We start from the raw sequence: 16889 nt of genomic DNA, 5'->3' as shown, positions 1-16889 counted from the left end.
ATAAAGAATGGAAAGTAGGTCTTCACGATTCTTCCTCTATATAAATAAACATTGGTTTAGTCTTTCCCCAGAGACAGTCAGTTCACGTCACTGCAAACACCGTGAAAATTTATTGTACGTGCATGCAGCTCGGCTCTTATGTATTAACTGAACAATCCGGAGAGGCCGTTATATCTCTCCCTAGTTTCATATGGAAAACATTTTTTTTTTTTTTTTTTTTTTACATCTCCATGTTTTCGGCGAAGTCATACTTAACCCGCTTATACCTATGATGAAACTAGACAACAGTGTAAAGCGGCTGCAAACCCCGGATGGATTCTTGGTCGCGCTGTAGACAAATTCACAAACGCATCCTGTCTTCAGGTTCCTATGTGGCTGCCGAAAATGCGCGTAGAGCCGCAGGCATGAGAGATTTGCCATGGCATAAGCAGAAAATAACTATTTGCAGTAACATTCGTGATATGTTTACAAAATGATTCCGGAAAATGTGATTGCGAGTGGACAGTTGCTAGACTAATTTGAGAGCTTAATTTACAGAGCCGATCCGGGGCAGTTGGACTGACTGATTCTTCTGACTTGGAGGTGGTAGGTTAGAGTTCTGTGGCATGGTTTACTGTAGTGTCGTTGACTGTTTTCCTGTGCAGCTCTTTTGTGTTTAGGCTAGGCTAATAGCTACGATAGCAAGTTTAGATTCTACATACAGAAATATCGAGACAAGCTCATTCCACAATCAAATGCATCTTCAGGGTGTAGCCTAACTGTATAGTATTGAGTATATTTCATTTACATATCGATCTGTGAGTATCATTAGCAACTAGCTTGTCCTGTCATCTCAAAGAAAAAGTTAACGACCATTATTGATATAATTAGCTACATATTATTGTAAGGTAGAATACGACGCTGCGACAATTCGTTAACATGTCACTTAGATAGCTTATGCGTTCTGTGATTTTATGGTGTGATAAAAACAGGACACACCTTATTCCACCTACAGGCTTTCAGTCTTTATACCTTTCAGCGAATGAAAACTGAGGCCACATAGTGACAGGACTACTAACTGCAAAGGAAACCGGTTTTGCGCACAAATGCGCCCCTCATTTGCAACAGTTTAGCCCTCGGTCAACAGGTCAACAGTATGGACTTAAACGACAGCGCATCGTTGGCAGAACTTATGGCCGGATACAGATCCACTGAAACGGGATTCCGTGTTCCAAAGGATGGCTGGAGGATATGTCTGGCGCACGAGTTCAAGGAGAAAAGAAAACCGTTCCAGGCTAAAGACGTGTCGCTATCTAACATAGTAGAACACATTGGTCTAGGTGTCAGGTAAGCGTCACAAAACGTTTTAAAATAAGGAAATTCAGAAAATAAATAAGCATGACTAAAGCACATGACTAAAGCAGCCAATGATACGGGGTTCTGGAATGATCTAGGATTAATGGGTTCCCTGTTGCTATGGTGCGTGTTACCAAAGAGCTGTGGATACTGTCAGATAAACAGAATGTTTTCGCTTGTTTGAAATAGTCTGATGCATGAAAAACGTATATTTCACAACGATCCCTAATAGTTTTTTTGACAGATTTAACTTGCTCCCAAAATTCCCATGATAGAAGAAGGTTTATATGGGCATATAGACCATATCATTTTCACTAGATAAATATTGCAAAAGAGATTTTATTCCATGATCGTGTTCAACTGAAAAGGAAGATGACAGGTTTGCAAAAACTGCCTAACCAGTTTTGTTGGTATTGATTAAACTGTGAACTCCACCCGTGCAGTTTTCTTCATGGATAAAACATTTCTGGTAGTAACTGCTGGTCAGTTCATGAGTACTCATTTAAATTGTTCAGGAATTGTTCACATAGGTCTTTCATGTAGATTTGGTATTCAGTGGTTTGTACCAACTAACTATGAAAACAGAGCTTAATGACCTTAAAGTGCTAATCATAAATTGTATACATTTGTCCATTCCTCTGTCCATTCTTTCCAGTCATGTGGATGTATAAATATGACTCAAAGCCACCATAGCACATACAGAAGGGTACTTAGGTCAGAGTTTCCAATCAAATTCCACTCCATTTGATTTCAAAACGAGAAACTGTTTTTGAGAAGTCACTGCAGAATGGAAGACATCTGGAAATAAGCCCAGTATAATACAGATATTATCATACAGCTAAAGCTCCACTTCAAAGGGAAACATTTCTGTTTTACAACTAAAATGGTCCCGTCACTAATTAATAGTTTACTGTACAGGACATTTTGACATTTGCTCAATACAATCTCAAGCCTGGTTGGCCATGTTATTTTTTGTGCAAAGGCCAGATGTACAGCCATAAGGAAGTTATAGTTAATAATTGATCCACAGTGATCATGAATAGCACTGTGGTATGTTATTAATGTTTGAACTCTGCATCATTAAGGCTCATGAATTTACAGTGGAACTTCTAGCTCATATTTCAGCATCTGTCACCAATAGAAAGCCCTGTTTATAGACAGCTGACCAGAGCAAGGCAGCCATTTACAGTCATGTGAAAAACAATGTACACCTTTGAATTCTATGGTTTTACATATCAGGACATACAATGCCTCCAAGTAGTATTCAACCCCCTGCAGATTTGGCAAATTCAACAAGTTGCAAATAATTTAGAGCCTTCAAACTTTGAACAAGAGTAGCATTTCTTACCAGCTGCCAAATATTACAAACAAAAAGTAAAAGTTGCTCAATTACATTATAATACAAAAATTAGGGTCAATTATTATTCAACCCCTAGGTTTAATATTTTGTGGAATAACCCTTGTTTGCAATTACAGCTATTAATCGTTTTTTATAAGACATGATCAGGCCGGCACAGATCTCTGGAGAAATCTTGGCCCACTCCTCTATGCAGATCTTCTCCAAGTTGTCTAGGTTCTTTGGGCATTTCTTGTGGACTTTGATATTGATTTTCTTCCACAAGTTTTAAATTGGGTTAAGGTCAGGAGACTGACTAGGCCACTGCAACACCTTGATCTTTTCCTTCTTAAACCAGGCCTTGGTTTTCTTGGTCATGTGCTTGGGGTCGGTGTCCTGTTGGAAGATGAAATGGCGACCCATCTTAAGATCCATGATGGAGGAGCAGAGGTTTTTGGCCAAAATCTCCAGGTGGCTGTGGACCAGATGGCCGGGCCCCTTGGCTGAGAAGCAGCCCCACAGCATGATGTTGCCAACACCATGCTTGACTGTAGGGATGGTATTCTTGGGGTCGTATGCAGTGCCATCCTTTCATCAAATGCCCCAGGTGTGGTCGGCACCAAAGACCTCGATCTTGGTCTTATCACACCAGAGAACCTTGAACCAGTCTGCTTCAGAGTCCTCTAAGTGATCATGAGCAAACTTTAGACTGGCCTTGACATGATGCTTTGAAAGTAAAAGGTACCTTACGGGCTTGCCTGGAACGGAGAGCATTGCGGTGGAGTACGTTACTTATGGTATTTATTGAAACCAATGTCCCCACCACCATGAGATCTTCCAGAGTTCCCTCCTTGTTGTCCTTGGGTCAGCCTTGACCGCTCGGACAAGCCTGGCCTCAGCACGGGAGGAAACTTTGAAAGGCTGTCCAGGCCGTGGAAGGTTAACAGTAGTTCCATAAGCCGTCTGCTTCTGGATGATGCTCCCAATGGTGGAGACAGGTAGGCTCAACTCCTTGGAAAGGGTTTTGTAGCCTTTGCCAGCCTTGTGACCCTCCACAAGTTTGTCGCTTATGGTCTTGGAATGCTCCTTCGTCTTTCCCATGTTGTCCATGTATGAGTGCTGTTCACTTGTTTGGGGAGGGGCTTTTATAGTCAGAAAAGGTGGGGGAAAAACAGAAAATTAATCCAAGCATGTGAAGCTCATTGTTCTTAATACCTCAATTACTTCTTAATACTTGAGGGAACCAAACATAATTCTGTTAGTTTAAGGGGTTGAATAATAATTGACCCTCTGGTAAACTTTGCAAATAAATAAATAAATAAATAAACAGAGAAATAACTTTCTTTTTTGCTGCAGTGCATTTCACATGTCCAGGTCCATCTACAGTCCAAATTTCAAAATGCTAAGTTAACTCCAAATGTGTAAACCTGCAAAACCTGCAAGGGGTTGAATACTACTTGGAGACACTCTAATAAATCCACTCGTCCTTAGCATGTCTTAAAATGAGGTAAATTAAAACTTCAGTTGAACAACACTTTTCAAATGACAAATGACAAACTTTTCAAATGACAAATGACAAACAAGGCCAAAATGCAGAAGCAGTGTGTGAAAAATGAAGTACACCCTTACTGTTTCCATAGGTGTTGCTAATCAAATGCCCTTGATTAATTGATCATTAGCAAGTCAGCAATTCTATAAAAGCAGAGGTTTTGGCAGTTTATTGGTCTGGAGCATTCAGGTGTGTGTTAACACAATGCCAAGGAGTAAAGCCATCGGCAGTGATCTTAGAGAAACTGTTGTTGCTACCAGCCAATCTGGTAAGAGTTATAAGGCCATTTACAAAGAATTTGAAGTCCATCATTTTACAGTAAGATTATTCACAAGTGGAGAGCATTCAAGACAGCTGGCAATCTTCCCAGGGATGAACGTTTCAGCATATTCACCCCAAGGTCAGACTGTGCAGTACTCAGAGAAATTACAGAAAACCCAAGAGCTACATCGCAGACTCTACAGGCCTCAGATAGCATGTTAAATGTTCAAGTTCATGAGGGAAAAAGATTGTACAAGCACGGCTTATTTGGAAGGCTTGCAATGAGGAAGCCTCTTCTGTCTTAAAAAAAACACGGCAGGCACGCCTTATGTTTGCCAAGTTGCGTCTGAACAAACCACAAGATTTCTGGAACAATGTCTTTTGGACAGACAAGACCAAAGTGGAGGTGATTTAGCCATAATTCACAGTGCCATGCATGTCAAACTCCAAACACTGCATACCAGCACACACCTCATGCCAACTGTCAGGCATGGTGGTGGAAGAGTGATCGATTTGGGCTTGTTTTGCAGCCACAGGATCTGGTCACCTTGCAGTCACTGAGTTGACCACGAACTCCTCTGTATGGCAAAGTATTCTAGAGTCAAATGTAAGGTCATCTATCTGACAGCTAAAGCTTGATCAAAATTGTTATGCAACAGGGTAATTATCCCAAGCACATCTACAGCAGAATGGCTGAAAAAGAAAAGAATTGAGGTGCAATGGCCCAGTCCAAGTCCAGGCTTTAACTCAAATGAAATGCTGTGGCTGTGCATAAATGAATGCCCTCAATCTTCAATGAACTGAAGCAACATTTTAAAGAATAGTGGGCCAAAATTAATCCAGAATGCTGTGGGAGAATGATAGTCAAAGAAAACTATTCAAGTTATTACTGTGTACTTTGTTTTTCACACATGGCTTCATCTATGTTAAATACATAATGAGACAATGGCATCTGTTGTATGTCGTTCATCTGAGGTTGTATTTACCTAATTTTAAGACCTGCTGTGGACTAGATGATTTTTTTTAATGTCCTGATGATATGTAAAACCATAGAATTCAAAGAGGGTGTGCTTTTCTTTTCACATGACTGTATATGTCTTGATTCCACCCCCGCCCCAAGTTTTTTCATGTTTCCGAACAGCCTGTTGGTTTTTTTCAAAAGCCATGCTACACAAATTTGCTCACACCTCAGATGCCTCGTGGCTGCTCCACACACAAAACAACAACTGCAAAAAACACCAGCCGGAAAGACAAGGAGAAAAAGGGGAAAAAAAACAGGGTGAGCTTTCAAATCCTGTTACAATTCGTTCTGTGGTCAAGCCTTAACTGAATTGGTGAATCAGTTAATAAACGGATTATATGTAAATAAATAATCAGGGGGGTTGATGGTGGTAGAGAGAGGCAGAAGTTGTGTGAGGATGTGAGATATTCGAAAATAATAAAACAAGCTGGAGATTAAAAAGATTAAGGTGTTTATTGAATTACAAGATGCATACAGATATACAGCTGCATTTAGTAGATATTTTGTACCCAGAGCTATCAGGCTGTAAGTATCTGTAAAGACGCCCTAAAGGATATTGCTTCACATGTCTGCTACATAAACTCTTAAAACATGCAAATAATACGAAGAAATGTTTATAATATATCTCTTGGAATTATATTCCATAAATAAACAGCAGTGGAAAAACAAGGAGTGAGTAGGTGTGGTTTGGGCGTGTTGTTATATTTATTTTGTCTATTGAATACATTTAAATAGTGTTGCCTTCATAAAGTGCTCTCTATCTTGCATGATCTGCAGAAATATAAATTTTTGGCATTTATCAGAGGCTCTTATCTTGATTAGCTTACAAAAATGCTTTGTCATTTACTCATAGAATGTATCCTAGCCAGTACAGTAGGTTAGAGTTCAAGATGCCTTTTAACTAGAATACTGTTGAAATACAGAGATCAATGCTGATACCTAGAACTGTGAAACATGTATAAGATCTATGTCAGACTATACATGCTAGAGTTTTGGTTACCTAACAGGTGCAAGATCAATGATCATTTTAAATATTCCACAAATAGATAAATTCTTGCACCTTTGTATCCCAGGCTAAGACATATCCTTGATCTTTTGAAATAGTAGCATTTATCAAATTATCTCTATATAATCTCTCTCATTTCACATATATGTGCACAGGTATCTAAAATGGTGGTACAAGAAAACGCAAGTCGAAAAGAAAGCACCCTTTATTGACATGTTTCGTGCATTGCCTCTAAAACAAATTTATGGTAAGTGTTGAGACTTGCACTGAAATCTAGCCTATTTCAGAGTGTCAGTGGTCAATGCTAAAGAAAAGCTTTCTTCCTATAGGGGTCCCTCTAGGTGGTATTGGGGGCGGTACCATTACACGTGGATGGAAAGGGGAGTTTTGCAGGTGGCAACTCAATCCAGGAATGTACCACTACAAAACTGTTATTGCTGACCAGGTAAAGCATCGGAGTTCTCACATGATCAGTCAAATGATTGGATTAGCCAAAACACTAAAGCACAAGAACATGAAATTAAGGCACTTCATTTGTTTATTGAAAGGAGAACTTTGAGATTGACAAATGCTATTAAATGTACACCAGTAAGGTGTTTCGTATTTTTGCCACAAGGCTCTTGTTTCCAGCAGGTCTTGGACTAACCTACTGAATCGTTCATGCGATGAACACAGTACCAACGCTCAGTGTTGCAGCATTACTCTGTGATTGTAGTGAGGGAAATAGCATTTATGGCATAAATAATGCAAAAAATAGAAATCCTGGTAGAAATTATTATTGCATTTATACCATACCTTAATTACTTTTCTGGAAATATATCTGCACAATAATATAATACAATTGAATATAAATGTAATAAAAAAACAGCTTTTCCCCAGCTCACTTCAGTATGTAAGAACCTGTCTATCTCCACTCCTCATCACTATCTGTCTCCTTTAGTTCACAGTTTGCCTCCGTCGGGGGGATCAGACCTTGTATCAGCAGGTGCTGTCTACTGATCGGCCGCACACACTGCAGGGCTGGAACTGGGGCTTCTGTGGTGAATATGCCTTTTACCACGCTCTGTACCCTCGAGCCTGGTCTGTCTACCAGCTACCTGGTCAGAACGTCACGCTCACCTGCAGGCAGGTGTCGCCTGTCATCCCTCACAACTACAAGGTGATTAGGCAATGGATAGCATCAATCAAATACCGGTGTTTTTGTGCTTCAGGTTTGCCTGTGTTCATGCAGTGTATGCACTTTAACACTGCTAGATCTGCTCTTTTTATATCTAAATTTTCTCTCTCTACCTCAATCTCTTTCTACCTCTCTCTCTCAGGACTCCAGTCTGCCTGTTGCTGTATTTGAGTGGCATATAGAGAACAAGAATGACTATGCACTGGATGTTTCCATCATGTTTACCATGGTTAATGGGTCAGGCCACAAAGACGATAAAAGCGGGGGGCACTGGAATGAACCATTCCACTTGGAAAAAGAAGGGGAACGTGTGTCTGGGGTTTTGCTCCACCACTGCACACCTGTGAACCCGTATACTCTATGCATGGCAGCACGAGAACAGGTGATGCTCCTTACTGTTGGGGACACCTCAAGGGAAAATGCTAACATTTAACTATCAAGCATGATGCAGGATATGTGAATAGAGAGTAATCATGGGTCATGCAAGCTGCTCTGTACTGTAGACTACTGTAGGCTGAAGTTTCTAAGGGCAAGTTAGAGAAATTAAAAGGTTGACTGGCTATATAACATTGTATTATACAGATGCAGCAAAAAGAAAGGAATCTTTACCTTTTAAAAATGCTTGCATTAGTGATTGAATTGTGATTGATTGTGAATGTTTGGATGCACTCGTGTTTCTGTGTGGTGTGTATGCTATGTGTCGGTGTTAGTCCAATAGAGAGATCAGCCATCAGACGGCGTTCAATCCAGAGGGCACCTGCGGCGCTCTGTGGAATGACCTCATTAGCGATGGGACACTGGGTTCACCCTCAGGCTCCAGCCTGCCCACACGGAGAGGGCAGAGGGTGGCAGCTGCACTGGCCGCAGGCTGCTCTGTGCCTCCTCATGGACACAACAGTGTAGAGTTCAGCCTAGCCTGGGACATGCCAAAGATGACATTTGGCTCAAGAGAAAGAGAGCACGTCAGGTACATGCGCGCACACACACTTTACTGTTTACGTTGCACAGGTTTTCAATAATATACAGTATAATGTGAAGTCACAATCAAGTGAAGTCAAAATTATGGCTTGGTCTGTTTTGCTCCCACATTTTCCTTAAGCATTAATAAAGTATATTCCTCCATCTATGCATTCATCCGTTTTTCTTTCTTTACTACTAAAAACACATTTCAATCATATAGTTTTACTTAATTTACTAATTTGTAATATTAGGTTGCTACAAGTGCACTATTATTTATTCTTTACTAAGTGGAAACTTTTGGTATTAATCACAAAACATTATCAGGGTTTGTGTATTTTCCTCCTGTCAGACGATATACCCGTTACTATGGTACCAAAGGGGACGCAGGCCCGTCTATCTCTCACTATGCACTCACACACTACAAAGAGTGGGAGAAGATGATTGAGGAATGGCAGACACCCATTTTACAAAATAGGTAAAGAGATCCTTCTGTTAAAAAGCTAAATGTAAAGAACTGTCCCCAAATAAACTAGGCAGGGTGATTTGTCATAAGCATAATATTTGTCAGTTTCCTAAGATGAATTGTGTTGATTAAAAAAGTCAATTTTTGTATTTCATTTGTATTCAAATAAATGCTACATTTTGCACTATAATAAGCTTACTTTTGACTTACTCTGTGCTGCTTATATGTGTCTGTGTTATAGTTCTCTGCCATCTTGGTATAAGTCGGCATTGTTTAACGAGTTATACTTCGTGGCGGATGGTGGGACGGTGTGGGTTGAGCTTCCCGAAGACTCTGATATCAGTGGAGGACTCCGCTCAAAAGATGGCGGTCTTCCAGGCCAGCCCCATATAGTGAAGGAATATGGCCGCTTTGCTTATTTAGAGGGTGAGTGAATGCTAGCCTCAGCTTCTTCAAAATATCACGGCTGATGGCACTGATGCAGCTAGGCACCTTTTGTGTTACCTTTTTTGTGCTATTACTTTTTATGCTAGCTAAGGTTTTGCGAGTTCTAGTGTCAGTAATATAAGTAGCTTACTTGTATGTTTTAATAGCACTTTAGCATAGATTGTCCCATAGGGTAAAACATCTTTGTTGTCACATTTCTCTGAATTATGTGCCTTAAATTTATTTAAACAAAAATGTGTAAATCACTACTGACGACTAGAGACAGAAGCTTCTTGCCCAAGGAAACATCAAGGCAATGTTAAAAGACTAAAAAGTGTTTATGTTGAAATAAATATACCAATACAAGTAGCTGTCTCTTGCTCTTATGGACATAATACTCAAACATTTGAATGGTTCAAACCTGTGTGTATGTGTGTGTTGTCTTTTTTTTAGAAGGAATGTCATTTTTGGCCAATTTTGACAGCTACAGTTATACCAGTTTTGAAAGTTATACCAGTTTAGAGTTTTGTAAACCCTCAAAACCGGTATAACTCTAGCTTTCAAACACAGTGCGGGCCCCACACTCCATTTCTCTCTGTAACATCCCAGGTACTTCCAACCATTACCATAACCTCACGGTTTCTTTTGAGAACTCCCTGGTATCACCATCCGAAGCTGCCCATAGCCTGGGCATAACTTTGGACAACCAGTTGTCGTTCTCAACTCATGTTTCTAATCTGATCCGGTCTTGCAGATTTCTCCTTTGTAACATGTGAAGGATTTGGCCCTTTCTCTTGTGGGAAGCTGCCCAGGTGCTTGTGCAGTCTCTTGTGATCTCAAAGCTAGACTACTGCAATTTGCTACTTGCTGGTCTTCCTCTAAGAGCCATCAAACCTCTACAACTCTTCCAGAATGCAACAGCATGACTGGTCTTCAATCTTCCAAAGTTCACACACGTTACTCCGCTCCCTTCATTGGCTTCCAGTAGCTGCATGCATCAGATTTAAAATTTTGATGATTGCCTACAAAGCCAAAAATGGACCAGCCCCTTCATACATGAGGTCAATGGTCAAAGCCTGATCCGTACCTCGAGTACTTCGAACCTAAAGTACGGCTCAGCTTGAAATACCTTGCTTCAGGTCTCGTGGACGACAAGCATCGAGACTACTTTCTGTCCTGGCTCCAAGATGGTGAAATGAACTCCCACTTGCTGTCTGGACAACAGAGTCCCTTGCAGTCTTCAAATGCAGACTGAAATTAGTACTAAATTAGTACTTATTGTAGGGTATTGTTTATTACACTGATGTTGTCTAACAAACTCTAGCACTTATTGTTTATTACACTTATCATTATTTAAGATGGACCTTATGTATTTTGTACTTCAAGGTATCAGTAGTGATCCCTCTGTTTCTACAGTATTCCAGATCATTGATATATCAGACTCTAACCTACTCTACTGGCTAGGATGTATTCTATGAGTAAATGACAAAGCACTTTTGTAAGTGCTCTGGATAAGAGCGTCTGGTAAATTACAAAAATGTAATGTATTGTAAACATGTTTTTGCTCTGTTCTCAGGTCAGGAGTACCGGATGTACAACACATATGACGTGCACTTCTACGCCTCTTTCGCACTTATCATGCTGTGGCCCAAGCTTGCTCTAAGTCTGCAATACGACATCGGTAGGAAGAGCTGAATTCACATACTGTACCAGATCGGACAGTGTTGTGATGAAATACTGTCTTTGCTTGCTTGTTTGTTTTGAGTCATAGTCAACTACCGCCCTGTTCAAACACACTCGATTTTGACCTGCCCCTTCATCCTAGCTGGCAGTGTGGTACAGCACGACCCTACTGAAAGGCTGAATCTAATGAGCGGTCACTGTTCACCAGTCAAAACCCGGAATGTAGTACCTCACGACATCGGAGACCCAGGTCAGTAACATGCGGGAAAAGGCTATATAAACTGACTCCGCAGTGATCTGTGCTTCCTACAGCACTTGTGGTGACTGTTAATTGGATTCCTGCATAAAATCTTGCCCTTTACAAAGCTGGGCTTATATTTCTCCCCCTTATATCACGTTTATCGCTGTAGGAGTGTTTAAGAACTGTTGGCACCAGTGTTTTAAGATATGGGATCCCTTAAAAGAACAAGGGCCAAAGGGACATCTGTTTTGATTCCTTGATATTTCTTTCACATTTCTAATATTTTTGTTGCTTACCTTATTAACTTGTTTCACTAGCATTTAGCCGTTACCTAGTAGCAGCTAATCTTCATTAGCTTAGCCTGTTACTATAACTGATATATTAAATTTACAAACCCTATATCAATAAGAAAACTTAACTTATAATAATAATACAAAAAATTCTGAGCTTGCCAACGTTAAATCTCCACGTCATGTCAGTCCCGTTTCTGCTAGCTGTGCTCCTCCCTGAGCAAGCCAAAGCAGCCACACAGCATGTTTAAGCCTCAAGTGTATACATTTGCATTATGCATTATTATGCATTATTTATCCTTTTACCTCATATTTCAATTTAAGCAAGTACAATCAGCTCTTCTGTCATTATTTACCTTCAGGGTCAGTTGCAAACCCTTTCTGTGAGCCTTTATGTGCTTTAAATTTGCTGATAAGAAGAGATAACTAACTCAAATAACTTTGCTACCACCCTAGTTAATTCACTTTACTGTTTGACTAACTGTGTGTAAATCTGTGTGTCACGTTCACAAGATGATGAGCCATGGCTGCGTGTCAATGCTTACATGATTCATGACACAGCCGACTGGAAAGACCTGAACCTCAAGTTTGTTCTCCATGTGTATCGTGACTACCACTTAACTCAAGACACACAGTACCTGAAGGACATGTGGCCCATCTGTCAGGTGAGCTGCAGGTCTCCTGAACGGGTGCAGAACTGATTTAAAGGGGAAGAGGCGGAACGACTCTCCAAGCATTCTGTGGTGTAAGCAGTGAGGCCTGGTTAATGCCCAGAAAAGATGTAAAAATGCAATGCCTTTATTTTGCTTGCATGCATGTTTTGTTTTTGCCATAAAGATTAATAACTTATTAGTATTGATATTATACAAATCAAGTCATTAGAAAGAATCAAAAATATGCTGCATGAGATGTGCATGGTGGCCAGACCCTCACTTGTCTTATCTGGCATCGTTTGGTTGTCCTAGGCGGTTATGAAGACTGAAATGAAGTTTGACAAGGATGGGGATGGTCTTATAGAGAACTCCGGCTATGCTGACCAGACTTATGATGGATGGTCTGTGACAGGACCCAGGTTAGTTGTTTTATATATTTGTAATTCTCACAGAATTTGACAGAACCTTTTTTTAAAAGTCTACTGGAATAATCCTGGTATGATGAGCCTAGTTGCATTTACTTCAGTGTGGCCCAGGATTCATGTTTGATTGGTGTGTGTTTCAGTGCGTACTGCGGGGGTCTGTGGCTGGCATCAGTGTGTGTAATGTGCAAGATGGCACGGCTTCTGAATAGTGATTCTGTCTATGAGTACTATCAAGATGTCCTGAAACGAGGCAGTGAAGCCTTTGACAAGCTACTGTGGAATGGCAAGTTTAGCACACACGTCCGGGACAGTCCTGCACATGTGTCCAGAACAGTCCTGCACAAGTCCTGAGCACACATGTCCGGGACAGTCCTGCACAAGGCTTGAGCACAGCACACACTGCCAGGACAGTTCTGCACAAGGCCTGAGCACACATGTCTGGGACAGTTCTGCGCAAAGCCTTATCTGTACTTTGCAGGGAAGCAAGATGGAAATGCTGCATTAGGGAAGCCAGACTTGTTGGCTCATTTTAAAAACAGAAATGAAAGTACAACAGAAGACCAGTAAACATCTTAATTTTATCATACTATTACATGTCTAGTTTCATAATGTAACCCTTATCAGACAAGGAGTTAAAGTTTGGTGTAAAACTAAAGATAAGATCTTTGTTTATTCTGATGTATAGCTATGTAGAGTGGATGGGGATTCACATCTGGAGCAGTTCAAGTAAAAAATACAGAACTGAATTTGACAGGTATTCATGGGGCTTGGACGTGATGAATCCTGAACTGAACACACCAAGTGTTATTCCCTACTGAATTACAATTCTTCCCACCATTTCCTTTTTAGGGAACTACTATAACTATGACAGCAGTGGAAGGAGCCTGTCCAACAGTGTAATGTCTGACCAGTGTGCAGGTCACTGGTTCCTGCGGGCGTCTGGACTGGGAGATGATGATGATGATGAGTTCCAGGTTAGTTCCTGAATTTCTTTTTGCAATGTCATTTTCTTCATCAGTCAAGCCATTATTTTAAAGAAGGTCTATAATCACACTAGCAAAGCAGCAGATATGCGGGAGTGTCCAATCTAATCTATGATTTCCCCGGCTACGCTGTGTGAACTTTCTTTGATTATTTGAAAACGCAACCCAAAAAGCCCAACCCAAACCCAACCCAAAAAAGAATACTGAACAATAAGGGATACACATATCCCAGTTTGTCCTTATTTGACACCGAGTACCAACCTCGGCAGCAAACACACAGCAAAGGTTGCCTTTACAAATATATCTTTGGTAATTGATTATTAATAGTAGCCTTTCTGCATTTTTAAAATCACCACTGAGGTGCTGAAGTAGTAAATATGGTCAACAAAAAATTGCTATCAACTGGTATAGAGTTATGATGTTACAAATTTACAATGACCTTGACTCAGAAACAATATTGAATGAAGACAGGTCATGTCTGACTGATACCTGTTCTGTTTAATCAGTGCAAATCCCAATCCATCCATCAGATCTGTACAGCACTACTGATTAGCACCATGTGAATTAGGAATCAAAAGGGTGTTACAAGAGGAGTATAATGCCAGTGCTGAGCCAAGCCAGGAGCCAGGCTTCAGAGAACACTAGAAAAATATCAGACATCTAACTAGGTGCGAGAAATTGGGTCCTTCTGCGATAAATGACAGCAATCACTGAAACTGTAAATAAGGATAATTCACTTTTCTTCTGAGTGTAAATCTCCTTTTAAGAACATAGTACTAATGGAGATCAGCATTCTGGTGGTACTTTTGCCCTTTTGTCGTCTCCATCTCTGATCAAGTGAGTGTCTTCTAGAATACTGAATGTAACTGTTGTCATACGGCATCTTGGCACATAAACTGTGATGCAGCAACATTTCAAGTTTAGAAATATATACTATCTAGTTTTTAAATGTTTTCATTTACGTAAATCTTTTCCAGATGAGCAAATGGAGCTTTCCGTATTTGGTCAAATAGCTTTAGTTGTTTTGTTACGTATAAAGGAAATTTTCTCCAAGCACAGAACCCACATCTTATCCACATGCATGTAACCTTTTCTTTCATTTATTTATTTGTTTATTTAGCCCTTGTCACTGCTTCTAATATCACTGTAATACTTAACTTATAGTTACAGATTCTTCTACCTCACAAATGTCTTTGCTCAGGTTTTCCCAAAGCACAAGGTCTGTAGTGCTCTGCAGACTGTGTTTCGTCTGAATGTGATGTGTTTTGGGGATGGGCAAATGGGTGCCGTGAATGGAATGAGGCCAGAAGGTATGCCGGATCGCTCCAGTGTGCAGTCAGATGAGGTCTGGGTCGGTGTAGTCTATGGGCTGGCAGCCACTATGATTCATGAGGTATGTAAAGGGTTTGGTAATGACTAACATATGCTGGACACCAAATGTCTTGGCTATTTAATTTGGTAGTTTAGCAACTGCTCTGTAATTTATGGTCTGAACATTCTTTTTAAATTTCATATTGATGATTAAACAAAGATATTTATCCATGATACTGATATTTGGTTTGCTTTTTGCACATTTTCTAGAATATCTGAAAATGTTCCAGGTATATTACCTCATGCTCAGTTGTGCAGTGTTGTATATGTATTTGTTTAAAGTAATCTCTCACTCTCTCAGGGTATGTTGAAAGAGGGTCTACACACGGCTGAAGGTTGTTACCGCACAGTGTGGGAGCACTTAGGAATGGCTTTTCAGACTCCGGAGGCATATTCTGAGAAAGGAATCTACCGGTCCCTGGCTTATATGAGACCGCTCAGTATCTGGGCCATGCAGCTTGCCCTGGACAATCTGTCAACTCCGACTCAGACTATGGGTTAAGATAGTGATCAAACACATCCTGATATGGATTCACAGAATGAGCTGGTTAAAGAGAACTGCCATTAACAAAAGTATGTGCCTCATCTTCTGATGGACATAAGCCCTCCACAACCCTTCAAACAAATCCATATATAACAAATACACATTAAAACTATTTTTTTCTCACTTGAGGACACGTGTCGATCCTTATAGTATCTTAGCATGTAGTTTTGAGATTAGGGTGCTACCATTTGGGGCTCCAGGTTTTAGGAACAATACAATTTTATTCAGACATACAGTAGATAAATTATTCAAGCAAGATAGTAAAAGCATGAGATTCTTAAACGAAAGAATTAGAAAGGGCTAAATGCTTGAATTTAGGAATGTCAAGTTTTTAAAATATTAGTTGACAATTTTTATTGCCATGCAAATATTGCAATTTTTTTTCCTTTTGACACTATTGCAGTGTATATAAGTAATGTAATAATTAACGTAAACCTTTATAAAGAGCTAGATGTCAACCTCATTGTTTTCAACTAATATAGTTTACTGTACAATCTGGGATTGATTATGACTAGGGATGTCGCAGGATGATTTGAAAGATCTGTATCAGTCTGTCAATGCATACACTAATGGATATGAAGCCCAGTCAAATTCTGATCTTTTGGTTACATTATTTTACCCATTATATATATTTCTCAAAATACACTTTTCTGTGTAAACACCTTTTCCCAGATTGCCCATAGTACAGCCTCAGCCCTGCATGCAGAGCTGTTGGTGAAGATGTTTATCTAAGATGTAGTCTGTCCTGTGCAAAGTTCAGCTCAAACAAAGGTCGCGATGAAAGTATGCTGGATTTGACTCATGGATCTTGATCTTATGTTGCCCTAGTTCACAGCCAGTTAGGGGATGAGAGTAACAGCTCCATTAAATCTGTGATTTCATCATATCAAGGTAGCTATCCATGGAACGGACAGATTCCCTCCTTTTTAACTATAGTTACATTTGTCTCTTACCTTTTATTTTTTCCTCCAAGAGGTTCATACTTGTTTGGATGACACACGTGCATAAACATTAAAAGGAAGGCCTGCTGTAGCTGAATCAGTGAGGGTGGACATTTTAAAACCTAGACTGACCTCCTAGAACCCAGACTGACCTCCTAGTACCTAGACTGAACCTAGATTACTTTTAGATGTTGGATTAATTGTACAGATTTTAATACATCTGA

The 16889-nt window shown here is 40.1% G+C and overlaps 1 protein-coding gene across 5 annotated transcripts; it reads left to right on the top strand.

The window, feature by feature from the left end:
* The first annotated feature begins 79 nt into the window (after positions 1 to 79).
* On the top strand, positions 80 to 15999 carry gba2 (glucosidase, beta (bile acid) 2). Of its 5 annotated transcripts, XM_081694592.1 has the most exons (18): positions 86 to 585; positions 995 to 1326; positions 5602 to 5760; positions 6664 to 6755; positions 6838 to 6953; positions 7449 to 7667; positions 7828 to 8067; positions 8396 to 8652; positions 8995 to 9120; positions 9350 to 9534; positions 11111 to 11215; positions 11360 to 11467; positions 12262 to 12413; positions 12714 to 12820; positions 12967 to 13109; positions 13676 to 13800; positions 15011 to 15202; positions 15482 to 15999. In XM_081694592.1, the coding sequence occupies exons 2-18, from the start codon at positions 1136 to 1138 to the stop codon at positions 15680 to 15682; spliced, it is 2718 nt and encodes a 905-aa protein (XP_081550718.1). In that variant the 5' UTR covers positions 86 to 585; positions 995 to 1135; the 3' UTR covers positions 15683 to 15999. The 5 variants fall into 5 exon arrangements, with proteins under 5 accessions (XP_081550722.1, XP_081550718.1, XP_081550719.1 ...); XM_081694593.1 differs by having other exon boundaries at positions 86 to 1326; positions 5623 to 5760; XM_081694594.1 differs by having other exon boundaries at positions 87 to 1326; positions 5674 to 5760.
* Positions 16000 to 16889: the final 890 nt, after the last annotated feature.

Source organism: Electrophorus electricus, chromosome 13 (assembly GCF_041902795.1).
Source record: "Electrophorus electricus isolate QZ-2024a chromosome 13, ASM4190279v1, whole genome shotgun sequence".
NCBI lineage: Eukaryota > Metazoa > Chordata > Actinopteri > Gymnotiformes > Gymnotidae > Electrophorus > Electrophorus electricus.
This window is presented reverse-complemented; position numbering and strand designations above follow the sequence as displayed.

What these genes read in the sequence shown, in the direction of transcription:
- gba2 (XM_081694592.1), top strand. Translation starts at nt 1,136, where the DNA reads ATGGACTTAAACGACAGCGCATCGTTGGCAGAACTTATGGCCGGATAC. An exon ending in CCGCTTTGCTTATTTAGAGG is followed by an intron (nt 9,535 to 11,110) that starts GTGAGTGAATGC and finishes CTCTGTTCTCAG; the next exon opens with GTCAGGAGTACCGGATGTAC. An exon ending in TGGTCTGTGACAGGACCCAG is followed by an intron (nt 12,821 to 12,966) that starts GTTAGTTGTTTT and finishes TGTGTGTTTCAG; the next exon opens with TGCGTACTGCGGGGGTCTGT.